General features: G+C 36.1%; 1 protein-coding gene across 1 annotated transcript; it reads right to left on the bottom strand.

The window, feature by feature from the left end:
- Positions 1–4,823: 4,823 nt before the first annotated feature.
- On the bottom strand, positions 4,824–14,494 carry LOC122146439 (CMRF35-like molecule 1). Its single transcript, XM_042765145.1, has 6 exons — positions 14,330–14,494; positions 13,843–14,160; positions 11,468–11,548; positions 5,578–5,682; positions 5,455–5,489; positions 4,824–5,339 (listed from the first exon to the last, which is right to left on the bottom strand). The coding sequence occupies exons 1-6, from the start codon at positions 14,376–14,378 to the stop codon at positions 4,974–4,976; spliced, it is 954 nt and encodes a 317-aa protein (XP_042621079.1). The 5' UTR covers positions 14,379–14,494; the 3' UTR covers positions 4,824–4,973.
- Between the last annotated feature and the right edge of the window lie 3,521 nt (positions 14,495–18,015).

The following is an 18,015-nucleotide window of genomic DNA, read 5'->3' as shown; positions in this document are numbered from 1 at the left end:
TCTTGAAAAAGTCCGTGCCATAATCTCAGAGAGAAGCCACATTAATGTATTATATGAAGCTTTTTTTTTGTGTTTGTTTTGTTACAAGTCACGTTGCACCTCAGTTATAAAACAATGTTTTGGCAAACCATGATCAAAAAACATCGATAATTTAAACAGCTTGGTGGTTTATATTCATGCGATTAGGGTGAAACACCAATCACATCTGTGTGTTTTCACAAAGTAAAGAAGAAATGCTTTTATATTTCCTTCACTGGACATAGTTTTAGCGAAAACCAACACCATGAATGTCACTCGCTGTGGAATTGCCTATGATGGTGGCACCCTTTCTCTAAAAGCTATAATGTACTTGTATATGTAGCTATACAACATTTTTTTTTTTTTTGCTTTAAAACAGTTACATGTATATCATGTTTGTTATTATGTTTTTTTTTAAAAATTAAAGTGGAAGGTTCACTTTTTTTTTTGTTACAAATACTGTTACAGTAGTCTGACGGCTTCAGTTCTCCTTTAAGGAAGTGGTGAGGGTCTTGTTCACATACAATGGATTTCTATGGTAATCAGTGCAGGGCACATGGTGCAGTCATGGGTAGTGGTCGTCTGTTGGCTTACTGATGTTTGGCTGACCCGAGTTGACAAACTGTAGTTATTCCTGTTACTGTTGTTTTCACTCTCGTTTTTATTAGTCAAGACCAGAGAATAACACCAGTGAAATGTGAGCGTGCTGCTTAGCCGGTAAGAATGAACATGAACACATATTAAAGAAGCACAAACATGTTTGTTTTACGGTGCTAAATTCCCTACACCTTACTAACCTGTAATTTTACTATTTTCAGGTTGAGATAAAGAAAATCAAAGTCTGTCCTTATTCCCATAAGCATTTAAATTTTTTATACTCAATAAAAGAGGTCGACCATAAGAAATAGTCTCGGTGGTCTGTTTCGCTGCAGATCTATAAATCAGAGTCTTCAGACAGGCAAGCTTCTTATTGTATGATTTATGTTATAGTTGTATTATATAATATTAATATATATATGTATATACTATATATATAGGTTAAATACATTACAAATAAACATACTAATGTCAAAACAGATCAGAAACAACAAAGATAGATTGATTTGAAACTCGGTTGTTTAGAGTGCCATCACTGGCAGGGCGCGCCTGGGCAACTCGGAGAAGCTGTCACACAGAACCGTGTCTGATTTTCTTCATCGTTCTTCAGTCCTTTATTAGACAGGGAGGTGGATCTCCATGTCCTTGTGATTCCTGAGGTCTGGAAATCCCCTAAGAAGATTCCTGTATAAAGGTCTCTCCATTTGTCTCATTCTTCCTTCTTCGAGACTTTTCTTCTTAGATGCCTCCTTCGTTGCGTCGTGCCAACACAGCAATTCAACGGTAACATTCACTTTTCCTTAAGCTCTCTTGCTAAAACACGTTTTCATTCCTCTGCTATATACCCATATTGATACATGCTATAACATTTTCTATAAAGTTCCTAAATACAGTGTTGTGTCTGTCTTCATGATATTTTTCATTAAAATTAATACACAATTGTGTGGTGTCTGTTCAAGACACAACACGTATATAACACAACCAAAAAAACAAAAAACTTGTAGTCACAATTGAAAAGAAAAAAGAAAATGAAAAATGGCAAACTGTTGCAATAGGACAATTGCTTATTTTCCTTAACAATGTACACACACAAACGCCTCTTTTAATGTTTCTGAATTGAACATTTTGTCAAATTCATATTTTTCTGGGAAGACACTTTCTTATCCAAAGCAACTTAAAGACATTAACACAAGAAGCAAATATCTGGGAACTGAAGCTTTCAGTCTTCAACACAGCATGTGGATTGCAGACACTGCATCTGCAGTAAGACATTAACACACATTTAAACTCACACGCAATCATCAAGAAATAAGAGTCATATAGAGTGGACGGCCAGATGAAATGACCTGTTGATTTGTTCTGATCTGTGACTGTGCTGCTGGTTGATTGCGGATTTGTTTCTGTTGTGGCTGAAAATTATGACGGTTCGGCTGAAAAAAGAATGATAGTTAAATCTGCCGTGGTCTTCTAACTGATGAATGAGCAGGAAAGCTCAACCGTAAAGTCCGTGTATTCAGATTAATTCCGCCACTGATTTTCATTTCAAATTCATGATAATTCTTCATATAAAGCTTCGATGTAATGATTGTATTTATGACTGAACACACTACAGTCTAAACAACACAATCAACTCAACCGTACCCACTGTTAAAACCGGACAAGTCACCGTAACTCAAAACCGTTTGAGTAAACAGATTTTGCCTTTACTTTAAACCATGTAAGTTTTTAAAAAACTTTGCCATTAATGTAATCAAGTGATTAATTAATGTGCTGAGTGCGCTTTAGTGATTGAACCGTGCTGTTGAGAAGACAGAATCACCAGCTCCCACTTATTAGTACCAGGATGGACTTTATTTCTGTCAGGTCGTCTACCTACGATCTTATTTGCGAAAGTACTAAGGTTAGATTGGTGAATTTATTGTTGCCATTGAAGGTACCCATGTTAGAGATCCGTGTTTGCTTTAGTTGGGCTTCTTGACCTTGATTTTTCTGTCTGAGCTTATTTTTTTTTTGGACGTTGGTACCCATGTGTTTTTTTGGAACATGTTTTGGTTATAACTCAAAAAAAACTCATGAGAAAAACTATGCTCAGGTATTGCGTTGGTATACAGCATATGGGTGTGATGTAATCATCAATTATGGAGTGTTTTCAGAGTTTTCAAAATCTTACTAACATAGGTGTTTATAGTTAGTTCAGTTGTTACAAGTGAAAGCAATTCAAAAAGTCAGTGGTTCGCTTTCATCTCATCAGTTACATCTAAAGGATTTTCCAACCAGTTTGGTCTCCTATGGTGTCAATAAGTCACCAACCGACATCAATATATCAGAATATTGAACCTCAACAAATGGTACGAAAAAAACAAAAAAAAAAACATGCTGCAATGCATGCTGGGTGAATATTGTAAGTACAAAAATCATCCATGGCTCCCGCCTGCTCTGCTGCATTGTTGTTTTTTTTGTATGGTCCCCAGTGTTGAGGTTCATCTGCTGATTATTGAATGTCCTGTGTGTGACTAAGTTGACACTCACAGAACACCCTAATGTGGTGAGATAAGTTCTTTATATTAAACTGATTATCACAAACAACTGGCTCTTAGGACTACTTTTACTGTAATCACAAGTCAAAACTAATTACACAAATACACCTATTTCCTCAGAGATTTAGATTCCGAACAGTTCCATAAAATCAAGGCTTGTCAGCACAAAATATACGGTACCAACATGTAGGGTACACATGTTAGATAAAAATAAAAAATGCTAACCTGAAAAGCACGGTAAGTTGCTTTGGATAAAAGCAGCTCTTCTAAGAGTATGAGTGTGTCTGTATACACCTGATGGCAACTGTTATCTGGGCTTTGTGAGTTACAACAAATGGTTACACAACAGCCAGAGAAAAAACTACTGACAGAAGTCAAGGGGGTCAAGAGCCTCAACTAAAGCAAACACTGATCTCTAACATGGTTCCTTCACCATGAAAAACACATAACTCAACATCTAAGAGTAACTAAAAAATATTTAATGCTCAATCACATTTTATTAACATCTAATACAAATGAATCACTTACCCTGTTTAACCAGCAACACAATCTCTGAATAGACATCAGATAAACTCCTCTTCACTCACACCAGTACTGTCCTGCATCCTCTTGTCTCAGATCAGTGATGGTGACGGTGAAAAACTCTGGCCGTCCTGTCGTCACTCAGAGAGAATCTCTGGTCTTTAGCTGGAGATCCTGATTTAACCATGATGACTTTATTTCCAATGTTACACGCGCCTTTACACAAATACTTTGAATTTGATTCATATCCAGATTTATATGTGCATCTGATGTCAGCTCTCCCTCCTGTGTGTCCTGTGACTTTAACTGGAGCACCAACCAACAGCTGAAAACAGAAATATCATTATATAGAGCTGTTATGTGTGAGCGATATTATCAGAACAAAACAATAATTTACAAGTATCATCCATTTGAGGCTGAAGGTCATGTAATAACGGAGAAAAAAAAAAACAAGGGAACATGTCAAACTCTGCACAAAAAAGACCTCAGTTTTAAACTCACCTGTACAGATGCTGGAAAAGACGAGCAGAGCGACACACATTCTGAAACATTTTACTTAAATATGAGTCCAAATTCTGTGTGAGAACGTTACAGTCTTTCTCTTCCGCTCCGAGAGAAAAAAAGTACAGCACTATAATTTCCTTCCCCTTTCTTTCTCTATAACCTCATTCAGCTCTACATGACATGTTCACAGTGACACTGGTTTGTGTAAATATTCGGTTCCTGTGAAAAACTGTTCCAGTGAGGGTGCAAAAAAAATCTAAATACTGAGAAAATCATCTTTAAAATTGTCCAAACAAATTCTTAGCAATGCATATTACTAATCAAAAATTAAGTTTTGATATATTTTCGGTAGGAAAATATATTTACTTAATATCCTAATGATTTTTGGCATAAAAGAAAATTTGATAATTTTGACCCATACAATGTATTTTTGGCTATTGTTACAAATATACCCCAGACTGCTTTTGTGCTTCAGGGTCACATTTGGGTTTAATTGTATGTAATAGTTGTATGGTCCAGAAACTGCTGTTCAAACTGAATTTAAAGTGATATTACAGCGTCTTGATCAAGTCTTGATTAATATTGACGTCAAAATTGATATTCAAGGTGCCCGCGGAGGTGTACTGATTACAAAGAATACTTCACACCGTTTTTTTATTTTAGTAACTTTTATTGTTAGTTTACAATATACAGTTAACAAAATACTGCTGGAAACTCAAAATATTGTGTGTCAAAATATTGATTCATTAAAAATATGCAGCTTATAGCAGTTTTGTTTCTTCACGTCTTGTAACATCAGTGCAAATGTCTGTGGAAGAAGTGTTGACAGTCTTTTTTAATTATTTTGATCACTGAATATTTTGGGTCAATGTTTGTCTTGATGTTTTGTGGATGTGTCACTGTTGTGTAGATCAGTTCTGTTCTGTTGTCTCTTGTTGGTTCAGGAAACTTAATATTGGAGTAATAATCCCAGTCTGTATCCGTCATCTGATTGGTCGAGTGAGTGTGGTGGAGATTTGAATCTGGCTGCTGATTGGTTACTGTGGCATAAACAGTACAGACATGTGGGCGGGTGAAGAGATGTGATGCAGGCGTCTGATTGGATGAAGATGCTGTGGTGACGTCAGGACTGTTTGGAATCTCCTCATACATACAGACAGTCTAAAAACAACATACACAAGAATATTTACTCATCTGATTGTATTCACTGCTCATCAATAAACAATAATGTAACATGTATTTCTGAATCTCTACAGGTAAAGATTTGATCACCCACCTCCGTGTTGTGCAGCACATTTTGCTGAAATGAAGCTGAATGGAGCATGAAAAGAGAGAAAAGACAAAGTCAAATCAAGTCAAATTCTAAAAATTTACTTTATAATCACACATAAACTGTTACCTGTCCCAGATTTACTTTTCCTCTTTTTTAGGATGAGGAACGTTCCAGAACACAGAACCAGAACCAGCAGAACCGAACCCAGACCACCAGCGACAGAAACCAGATCTGTATTATATAATATTGGAAATGTATCGTTATATTGTGTAACCGAAGTGAAACCTCAACGGTAAACCACAATCCTCAGAGGAAAGCGCTTCTGTCTACAGCTGATGTGAAAGCAGGTTAACGCATGAAATCTGACGTGTGCTTCACTTTGATCATGTTCATCATGAGCCACAAGAGTTCAGATGTGTCTCCACAAGTGTTCAAACCAATCACTGTCCTCCAAAATATATAACATAATCAAATGGGGACAGTTGCATTGTGGGTATTGTAGTTTGTGTGCTTACTAGTGTCTGGCTGACTGAGAGTATCTGCTGTGTTTCCTGTCATTGTTCTTGTCCTTTCACCTTCTGTTTGATGAGTCTCTGACAGAGAGAGAGAGAGAGAGAGAAAAAGTGAACGTGCTGCTCACAATTAAAAATGAACTGATGCTTTGAATAAAAGTGTCTGTTAGATTCATGAATGCAAACATTAAGACATCATGGAAAACCCATGTAAAGTAATGCTGTGCTCATGTTGAAATTATTTAATTATGAAATGATTTTACTCTGAGCCCTTCACATGCAGTCTCATAAACTGTAGAACCAAGAAACGGCTTCAAGAACACAATACAATTAAATTTTTAAGATTCAGTTATTTGACATTTGAGGCCACCTGCCAGTTTGGTTTATTTTTTACAGATGTTGAGGTGTTAATGAAACTTCTAAAGTGTCCAGGTTTGTGCAGGTTTGAGACATGAACTGTTTAGTCAGAACAAGTTGAAAACTCATAATTAAAGTAATTGCACCACTATCATGAATGCTGCATTAAAAATGTGTTCAGAAGCTCAGGAGAATCAGGCTAACTATTAATGCTTTGATTGAAATTATGACTTAAATTGTGTATGTAAACACAGTGACTTCACATTAGCAGTAGTTTTACAATAAAGCATGTGTGTGAAGGTGTGTGAGGGTGAAGTCAGGGATGGTGTGTGTTCAGAAACCTGTGCCGGTGTGGTCAGTGCTGGTGTTTGTATACGGACGAAGGGTGCTGGTTGAGATCTGGACCGGTCTTGTTTTCTGTGGAGCTGAGAATCAAGCTCACATTGTTTAAATCAAACTAATACATTAATACAACTATTAACTACAGTATGAAAACTAAACACAGTGGATGAAACAGACTGTTGTTCAGTACTGAATATTAATCACCTCTGATCACATTCAGCTGGATTTGTTTATACTCTCCTCCCCATCCAGCTCTACAGCCGTACGGTCCAGCATCTGCCAAACTCAGCTTTCTGATGGACACCGTAAATGTTCTCATCTGATGATCATCACGCAGTGAGAATCTGCCATCTGAGGACTTTCTTCCATAAGATGTTAGTATGATATTACTATCTCTGTAAATTCCTTTGTAGAAGTATTTGTAGGAGTTTTCATATCCTTTAGCATAAGGACACTTAATAGTCACTTTTCATAAATCTGTTCCTGTCACTGTAATGTCCACACACACTGAACTGCTCACTGCACACACACACACACACACACACACACACACACACACACACACACACACACACACACACACACACACACACACACACACACACACACACACACACACACACACACACACACACACACACATCAGCACACTGCTTTACTCACATACACTGATAAAATAAGCCATATTTCTAGACAATAAACACTTGTATTATCTTTGAGCACTTACCCATCAGCAGAAACACAGAGAAACTGTCCGTAGGAGCTTCATTTCTTCATGGGTTTGAGTTCAGAAAATCAGTGTGATACTCTCAGCAGTTCCTCAAAAGACTTTCTTAAACTCAGATCTCCAGTAATGCTGCTAATGCGGCTCTCTTCTACTGGTGAAGAGTAAAACACTAAGTTTGTTGCTCACCTCACGTGATGAGAGTCAAACACTAGCGCTGACGGACTGTGTGTCTGTTTCCATGTGATGTAGAGGTGTTTCGTGTGAAAAATGACCAGGAAATTAAAACCGTGAACTCACAAACCACAGCCTGTTTCCTGTCTGTTTCTGTTCTGCATCTAATACAGTCAAGTGCTTTTCTGTTGCCCTTTTGCTCTTTTCCAGCTACAACCCCATATAGGAAATAAACAAGCAAATAAATAAATACCTTTTTTTTTGCAAGTTTATTTTTAAATATATATATATATATATATATATATATATTGTAATTTTTTTTTCAGTTACACAAAAATGGCTAAAAAGAATTGCTAAAATGTTTAAATATATTAAGAAAAACTTGTGAACATAACACGTTTTAATAAACTTCAGCAAGAGAACAATATAAGACAGTAAAATAAACAAAAATAATAAAAATATTATTAAACATGGAACATTAAAAATCATTATAAATCTATTCTTATTCTCTAGTAGGCCATCCACATTTATATTTAGCCTAAATGTATGTTACTGAAATGTATTTTCTTGCCCCTGAAATACATATAGAAATATATTTTGGTATACAAAGGTTGAAACTAAATATATATTTTCTATTTCAAAAATATAATTGAGCTTCGCTGTTTATATTGGGTTAAATTTACATTATTTTTTATTTCAAAACGTTAACTACATTTCATATCTTTCAAAGAAAATATTTCTTTCCATAATCACAGGAAATAATGATAACTATCAAAATTTTTTCTAACATTACAGAAATACTTTCAGGTCATTATTCTCATAAAAAAAAGAAAGAAAATAAAAAAAAAGTATTGAGGCGAATGAAAAATGTTTGCTGGTTATTTTCTGTGGTAGCTGGCAACACGGCAAAGACTGTAAATAATCCAGAGCATTGGTTGAACATTAAAGTCACACTTTCTGCATCACATCACTCCTGAGAGAAGAGGTGCATTGTGGGAAGTGTAGTGTGTGTTTAGATGAAGCCTCTTCCTGTGGCTGTGGTTGAACTTCCTTTTTGGTAAGTTACTGCTGCAGACATCTGATGTTTAACTAATGGAAAAAACCTTCTAGTAATATTTTCATAAAGCCAACTATTAGTATTAGCATCTCAATGACAGCTGCTTTTAGGAGCCTCCATTAAATGTTGCTTGCAAGGATTTATCAGAATATCCAGCTACTCTTGAACGATCATCAGTGGAGAAAGATGCTCTTTAGCAGCAGATCGGTGCAGTTCCAGCATCTACCAGCAGGAGTGAACAGATCAAACTAACCAGACACACCTTGAGCCAAACATCTGACAAGAAAATGCTACAGACAGCACATATTAACACACATACAACAACAAAATAAATTAATTATAAAAATGCACTAGCAATCCAGATTTGGACAAAGTGGACAAACATATGTGCTGAATTAGAGATGGTAGTAAGTAAGTGTGTCCAATATTATTGGTCTTAAAGAGGAAGTGAAGCAGTCAGTAAAATTTACATTATTTAGTAAACTGATTTCCACTTAAAATAAAAAAGTTATGTTATGTAAAAAATGTTAATGTAACCATTTTATAGAATAAAGGATGTTTTGTTAAGATGAAATTAAAAGGTCTGTTAAACCCATAATAAGTGCAATAAGCAGTGCTACGGGTGGAAGAAGTCGTGAACCCGCTGGTTTGGGGTGAAGATGGGTCGGAAACAATGCTTGTTTCCACAGAGACACGTCAAGACGGCCATTCTGACATAATTTTGTGTGCGTTTGCTCAAGAAGACAAGAAAGAAATTGGTACTCGCATATGCTGTCCGAGCTGCAGCTTTTTGCGTGTGTTCATGCACACATAACCGGTCCATCACAGCTCAAGTACTGCACTGAGATCTCTTTAGTACTGTCTCGAGCTTGAATGGCTTAAAACACTTTAATATTTAAGCTGGCAAGGATGGGAAGAATGATAAACTTGAGGACGTAAGCACATTGTATTTGCAGGTGAACATAAGTTATCTCACATACTAATACTGGTGAACGAGACAGTTTAATGCAAATATGTCTGAAAAGTCTGCCATATCAATAAAGAAGCCACATGAATGATATTATATGAAGCTTTTTTTTGTTTGTTTGTTTACATCACGTTGCACCTCAGTTATAAAAACAATGTTTGGCAAACCATGATCAAAACATCATGATTTAAACAGCTTGGTGTTTAATATTCATGCGATTATGGTGAAAACCAATCACATCTGTGTGTTCACAAAGTAAAGAAATGCTTTTATTTCTTCACTGGCCAATAGAGCGAAACCAACCCCGTGATGTCACTCGCTGTGGAATTGCGCGATGAAGGTGGCCTTTCTCTAAAAGCTATAATGTACTTGTATATGTAGCTATACAAACATTTTTTTTTCTTTAAAACAGTTACATTAATCATGTTTGTTATATGTTTTTTAATTAAAGTGGAAGTCACTTTACTAAATACTGTTAATTAGTCTGACTGCTTCAGTTCTCCTTTAAGAAGTGGGAGGGTCTTGTTCCACATACAATGGATTTCTATGTAATCAGTCAGGGCACTGGTGCATCATGGGTAGTGTAGTCTGTTTGCTTACTGATGTTTGGCTGACCGAGTTGAACTGTAGTATTTCCTGTTACTGTTGTTTCACTCTCTTTTTATTTAGTCAAGGACAGAGAATAACACCAGTGAAATGTGAGCGTGCTGCTTATGCGGTAAGAACATGAACACATATTAAAGAAGCACAACATGTTGTTTTACGGTGCTAAATTCCCTACACCTTCTACCTTATTTTACTTATTTTCAGGTTAGATAAAGAAAATCAAGTCTGTCCTATCCCATAAGCATTTAAATTTTTATACTCATAAAAGAGGTCACATAAGACTTCTCCGTGGTCTGTTCTGCTCAGATCTATAAATCAGAGTCTTCAGACAGGCAAGCTTCTTATTTATGATTTAGTATAGTTGTATTATATTATATATATATATATATATATATTTATATATATATATATAGGTTAAATACATTACAAATAAAATACTAATATGTAAAACAGACCTAAAAACAAAGATATATGATTTGAAACTCGGTTGTTTAGAGGCATCACTGGCAGGGCCGCCTGGCACCGGAGAAGCTGTCACACAGAACCAGTGTCTGATTTTCTTCATCGTTCTTCAGTCTTTTATAGTCAGCAGGTGGATTCCAGTGTCTTGTGATGTCATGAGGTCTGGAAATCCCCTAAGAAGATTCCTGTATAAAGTCCTCCATTTTCTCATTCTTCTTCTTCGAGACTTTCTTCTTAGATGCCTCCTTCGTTGCGTCTGCAACACAGCATTCAACGGTAACATTCCTTTCCTTAAAGCTCTTGCTAAAACACGTTTCATTCCTAGCTATATACCTATTGATACATGCTATAACATTTTCTATAAATGCTTAATACAATACAGTTTGTTGTGTCTTTCTTAATGAACTATTTTCAATAAAATTAATACAATAATATGTGTGGTGTCTTTCTAATAAACCAACACGTATAATAACTTGTAGTCACAATGAAAAGGTAATAAAGAAATAAAAATGGCAAACTTGCAATAGGACAATTGCTTATTTTCCTTAACAATGTACACACACAAACCGCTCTTTTAATTTTATGAATATGAACATTTTCAATTCATATTTTCTGTTGAAGACACTTTCTTATCCAAAGCAACTTAAAGCACATTATAAACAAAGAAGCCAAATATCTGGGAACTGAAGCTTCAGTCTTCAACACAGATGTAGATTTCAGACACTGCATCTGCAGTAAGACATTAACACACATTTAAACTCACAGCAATCATCAAGAAATAAGAGTCATATAGAGTGACGGCCAGATGAACTGACCTGTTGATTTGTTCTGATCTGTGACTGTGATGCTGGTGGATTGTGGATTTGTTTCTGTTGTGCTGAAATATGACGGTTCTGCTGAAAAAAGACTGTTAGTTGAATCCTCGGTGGTCTTATTAACTGATGAATGACAGGAAAGATCAACTTAAAGTCATTTATTCAGATTAAATCACACTGATTTTCATTTAAAATTCATATAATCTTTCATGTAATCTCTGACGTAATTATGTATTTTATACTGCACACACTAAAGTCTAAACACACAATCAACTCAACAGTACACACTGTAAAACCTGACAAGTCACAGTAACTCAAACCGTTTGAGTAAACAGATTGCCTTTACTTAAACCATGTAAGTTTTAAAACCTTTGCAATTATGTAATCAAGTGATTAATTAAGTGTGCTGATTGAGCTTTAGTGATGAACAGCTGCTGTTAAGAAACAGAATCACCAGCTCCACTTATTAGTAACCAGACTGACTTTATTTCTGTCAGACGTCTACAGAAGATCTTATTGCGAATTAACTAAGGTTTAGATGTTGATTTATTGTTTCATTTGAAGTAACCATGTTAGAGATCAGTGTTTGCTTTAGTTGGGCTCTTGACCCTTGATTTTCTGTCTTAGATTATTTTTTTTTTTGGACGTTGGTAACCATGTGTTTTTGAAACATGTTTGTTATAACTCAAAAAAACCCAGAGAAAAATATGATCAGGTATTGGTTGTTATACAGCATATTGGTGATGATAATCATCAATTATGGAGCTGTTCAGAGTTCAAAATCTTACTAAACAGGTGTTCTACAGTTAGTTCAGTTGATTACAATGAAAGCCATTCAAAAAGTCAGTGGTTCTTTCATAATCAGTTAATATAAAGGACTTTCCAAACAGTTTGGTCTCCTATGGTGTCAATAAGTCACAAACAGACATCAATAATCAGAATATGAACCTCAACAATGGTTACGAAAAAAAAAAAAACATGCTGCAATGCGTGCTGGGTACTATTGTAGTACAAAACTCATCCATGGCTCCCAGCATGCTCTGCTGCATTGTTGTTTTTTTTTTATGGTCACCATTGTTGAGGTTCATATGCTGATTATTGATGTCTGTGTGTGACTAAGTGACACCACAGAAAATCTAACTGTTTGGAAAGTTCTTTATATTAACTGATTATCACAGAACTACTGGCTCTTAGAATTACTTTTACTGTAATCAATCCAACTAATTACACAACACCTATTTCATCAGAGATTAGATTCCAAACAGTTCAATAATCAATGATTATCATCACCAATATACAGTACCAACATGCAGGTACAGGTTAGATAAAAAAAAAATGCTAACCTGAAAGCACTGTAAGTTGCTTTGGATAAAAGCAGCTTCTAAGAGTATGAGTGTGTGTGTATAACACCTGATGGCATTTTCTCTGGGCTTTTGAGTTACAACAAATGGTTACAACAGCCAGAGAAAAAACTAAGACAGAAGTCAAGGGTCAAGAGCCCAACTAAAGCAAACACTGATCTCTAACATGGTTACTTCAAATGAAACAATAAATCAACATCCAAACCTTAGTTAATTCTCAATCAGATCTTCTGTAGACGTCTGACAGAAATAAAATCAGTCAGGTTATTAATAAGTGGAGCTGGTGATGCTGTTTGTGGGGTTGTTTAATCAGATCTTGAGAGATTTAATGTATTTTATTTCAGTTTATTTTATCTAAGGCTGTGTCTGAAGTCAGTTGTAGTTCTTGTGTTTCTCTTTTCTTCAGTAATTCTGTTTGTTAACAGCAGCTGTTCATCACTAATTCACAATTATCACTCAATTAATCACTTAATTATTTAATTGCAATGTATACCTTCTTTCAGTGAACTCAACTGAATTAAGTTCAGAGTACTCACAAACTATTAGTTTTTAAAACTTAAATGGTTTAAGGCAATCGGTTTCCTCAAACGGTTTGAGTTAACATAACTTGTCAGGTTTTAGTGAGGCTGTGTCTGAAGTCAGTTGTAGTTCCTTTCTCTCTTTTTTTCAGTAATTCTTTTTGTTAACAGCAGGTGTTCATCACTAATGCTCAACTATCACTCAATTAATCACTTAATTACTTAATTGCAATGTATATCTTCTTTCAGTGAACTCAACTGAATTAAGTTCAGAGTACTCACAACTATTAGTTTTAAAACTTAAATGGTTTAAGGCAATCGGTTTCCTCAAACGGTTTGAGTAAACCTAACTTGTCAGGTTTTTAAGGATATCTGTTTACTCAAACGGTTTGAGTTAAGTTACTTGTCGGGTTTTACAGTGCAATATGAGTCAGTTTACAACATTTAATGACTCAATCACATTTTCTATTACCATCTAATACAATTAATCACTTACCCTGTTTAACCAGCAACACAATCTCTGAATAGACATCAATTACAGTCCTCTCCACTCCACACCAGTACTGTCCTGCATCCTCTTGTCTCAGGTCAGTGATGGTGACGGTGAAAACTCTGGCCGTCCTGTCGTCACTCAGAGAGAATCTCTGGTCTTCAGCTGGAGATCCTGATTTAACCATGATGACTGTATTTACAATGTTACACGCGCCTTTACACAAATACTTTGGATTTGATTCATATCCAGATTCATATGTGCATCTGATGTCAATTCTCTCTCCTCTGTATCCTGTGACTGTAACTGGAGCACCAACAACAACTGAAAACAGAAATATCATTATACAGAGCTGTTATGTGTGAGCAATATTATCAGAACAAAACAATAATTTACAAGTATCATCCATTTGAGGCTGAAGGTCATGTAATAACGGAGTAAAAACAAGGGAACATGTCAAACTCTGCACAAAAGACCTCAGTTTTAAACTCACCTGTACAGATGCTGGAAAAGAAGAGCAGAACGACACACATTCTGAACATTTTACTTAAATATGAGTCCAAATTCTGTGTGAGAACCGTTACAGTCTTTCTCTTCCGCTCCGAGAGAAAAAGTACAGCACCATAATTTCCTTCCCCTTTCTTTCTCTATAACCTCATTCAGCTCTAATATTCAGTTCCTGTGAAAAACTGTTCCAGTGAGGGTGCAAAAAATCTAAATACTGAGAAAATCATCTTTAAAGTTGTCCAAACAAATTCTTAGCAATGTATATTACTAATCAAAAATTAAGTTTTGATATATTTTCGGTAGGAAAATATCTTTACTTATTATCCTAATGATTTTTGGCATTAAAGAAAAATCGATAATTTTGACCCATACAATGTATTTTTGGCTATTGTTACAAATATACTCCAGCGACTTAAGACTGGTTTTGTGCTCCAGGGTCACATTTGAGTTTAATTGTATGTAATAGTTGTATGGTCCAGAAACTGCTGTCCAAACTGAATTTGTGTGTGTGTTACAGCATCTTGATCAAGTCTTGATTAATATTTGACGTCAAATTGATATCAAGGTGCCTGCTGGATGTGTACTGATTACAAAGAATACTTCAACCCGTTTTTTATTTTAGTAACTTTTATTGTTAGTTTACGATATACAGTTTACAAAATACTGCTGGAAACTCAGAAAAGGGTGTCAAAATATTGATTCATTAAAAGTATGCAGCTTATAGCAGTTTTGTTTCTTCACGTCTTGTAACATCAGTGCAAATGTCTGTGGAAGAAGTGTTGACAGTCTTTTTTAATTATGTCTGATCACTGAATATTTTGGGTCGATGTTTGTCTTGATGTTTTGTGGATGTGTCACTGTTGTGTAGATCAGTTCTGTTCTGTTGTCTGTTGTTGCTTCAGGAAACTTAATATTGGAGTAATAATCCCAGTCTGTATCCGTCATCTGATTGGTGGAGTGAGCGTGATGGAGAGTTGAATCTGGCTGCTGATTGGTTACTGTGGCATAAACAGTACAGACTTGTGGGCGGGTGAAGAGATGTGATGCAGGCGTCTGATTGGATGAAGATGCTGTGGTGACGTCAGGACTGTTTGGAATCTCCTCATACATACAGACAGTCTAAAAACAACATACACAAGAATATTTACTCATCTGATGGTATTCACTGCTCATCAATAAACAATAATGTAACGTATTTCTGAAGCTCTACAGGTAAAGATTTGATCACCCACCTCTGTGTTGTGCGGCACATTTTGCTGAAATGAAGCTGAATGGAGCATAAAAAGAGAGAAAAGTCAAATCAAGTCAAATACTAATAAAGAACTTTATGTTCACACATAAACCGTTACCTGTCCCAGATTTCCTTTTCCTCTTTTTCAGGATGAGGAACGTTCCAGAACACAGAACCAGAACCAGCAGAACCGAACCCAGACCTCCAGTGACAGGAACCAGATCTGTATTGTGTAATATTGGAAATGTATCGTTATATTGTGTAACCGAAGTGAAACCTCAACGGTAAACCTCAATCCTCAGAGGAAAGCGCTTCTGTCTACAGCTGATGTGAAAGCAGGTTAACCGCATGAAATCTGATGTGTACTTCACTTTAACCGTGTTCATCATGAGCCACAAGAGTTCAGATGTGTCTCCACAAGTGTTCAAACTAATCGCTTTTCTCCAATATATATTACAGAATTAAAAAGAGGAAAGTTGCATTGTGGGTATTGTAGTTTGTGTGCTTACTAGTGTCTGGCTGACTGAGAGTATCTGCTGTGTTTCCTGTCATTGTTCTTGTCCTTTCACCTTCTGTTTGATGAGTCTCTGACAGAGAGGGAGAGAGAAAAAGTGAACGTACTGCTCACAATTAAAAATGAACTGATGCTTTGAATAAAAGTGTCTGTTAGATTCATGAATCCAAACATTAAGACATCATGGAAAACCCATGTAAAGTAATGCTGTGCTCATGTTGAAATTATTTAATTATGAAATGATTTTACTCTGAGCCCTTCACATGCAGTCTCATAAACTGTAGAACCAAGAAACGGCTTCAAGAACACAATAAAATTACATTTTTAACATTCAGTTATTTGACATTTGAGGCCACCTGCCAGTTTGGTTTATTCTTTACAGATGTTGAGGTGTTAATGAAACTTCTAAAGTGTCCAGGTTTGTGCAGGTTTGAGATATGAACTGTTTAGTCAGAAGTAGTTGAAAACTCGTAATCACAGTAATTGCACCACTATCATGAATGCTGCATTAAAAATGTGTTCAGAAGCTCAGGAGAATCAGGCTAACTATTAATGCTTTGATTGAAATTATGACTTAAATTGTGTATGTAAACACAGTGACTTCACATTAGCAGTAGTTTTACAATAAAACATGTGTGTAAATGTGTCTGAGGGTGAAGTCAGGGATGGTGTGTGTTCAGAAACCTGTGCCGGTGTGGTCAGTGCTGGTGTTTGTATACGGACGAAGGGTGCTGGTTGAGATCTGGACCGGTGTTGTTTTCTGTGGAGCTGAGAAACAAGCTCACATTGTTTAAATCAAACTAATACATTAAAACAACAACAATTAACTACAGTATGAAAACTAAACACAGTGGATGAAAGACTGTTGTTCAGTACTGAATATTAATCACCTCTGACCACATTCAGCTGGATTTGTTTATATTCTCCCCATCCAGCTTGACAGCCGTACGGTCCAGTATCTGACAAACTCAGCTTTCTGATGGTCACCGTAAATGTTCTCATCTGATGATCATCACGCAGTGAGAATCTGCCATCTGAGGACTTTTCAGCCCATAAGATGTTAGTATAATATTTCTATCTCTGTAAATTCCTTTGTAGAAGTATTTGTAAGAGTTTTCATATCCTTTAGCATAAGGACACTTAATAGTCACTTGTCCTCCCTCTGTTCCTGTCACTGTAATGTCCACACACACTGAACTGCTCACTGCACACACACACACACACACACACACACATACACACACACACACACACACACACACACACACACACACACACACACACACACACACACACACACACACACACACACACACACACACACACACACACACACACACACATCAGCACACTGCTTTACTCACATACACTGATAAAATAAGCCATATTTCTAGACAATAAACACCTGTAGTATCTTTGAGCACTTACCCATCAGCAGAAACACAGAAACTGTCCGTAGGAGCTTCATTTCTTCATGGGTTGAGTTCAGAAAATCAGTGTGATACTCTCAGCAGTTCCGTCAAAAGACTTTCTTAAACTCAGATCTCCAGTAATGCTGCTAATGCTGCTCTCTTCTTCTACTGGTGAAGAGTAAAACACTAAGTTTGTTGCTCACCTCACGTGATGAGAGTCAAACACTAGCGCTGACGGACTGTGTGTCTGTTTCCATGTGATGTAGAGGTGTTTCGTGTGAAAAATGACCAGGAAATTAAAACCGTGAACTCACAAACCACAGCCTGTTTCCTGTCTGTTTCTGTTCTGCATCTAATACAGTCAAGTGCTTTTCTGTTGCCCTTTTGCTCTTTTCCAGCTACAACCCCATGGAAATAAACAAGCAAATAAATAAATACCTTTTTTTGCAAGTTTATTTTTAAATATATATATATATATATGTATATTGTATTTTTTTTTTTCAGTTACACAAAAA

This window comes from Cyprinus carpio, chromosome A1 (genome assembly GCF_018340385.1).
Source record: "Cyprinus carpio isolate SPL01 chromosome A1, ASM1834038v1, whole genome shotgun sequence".
Lineage (NCBI taxonomy): Eukaryota > Metazoa > Chordata > Actinopteri > Cypriniformes > Cyprinidae > Cyprinus > Cyprinus carpio.
This window is presented reverse-complemented; position numbering and strand designations above follow the sequence as displayed.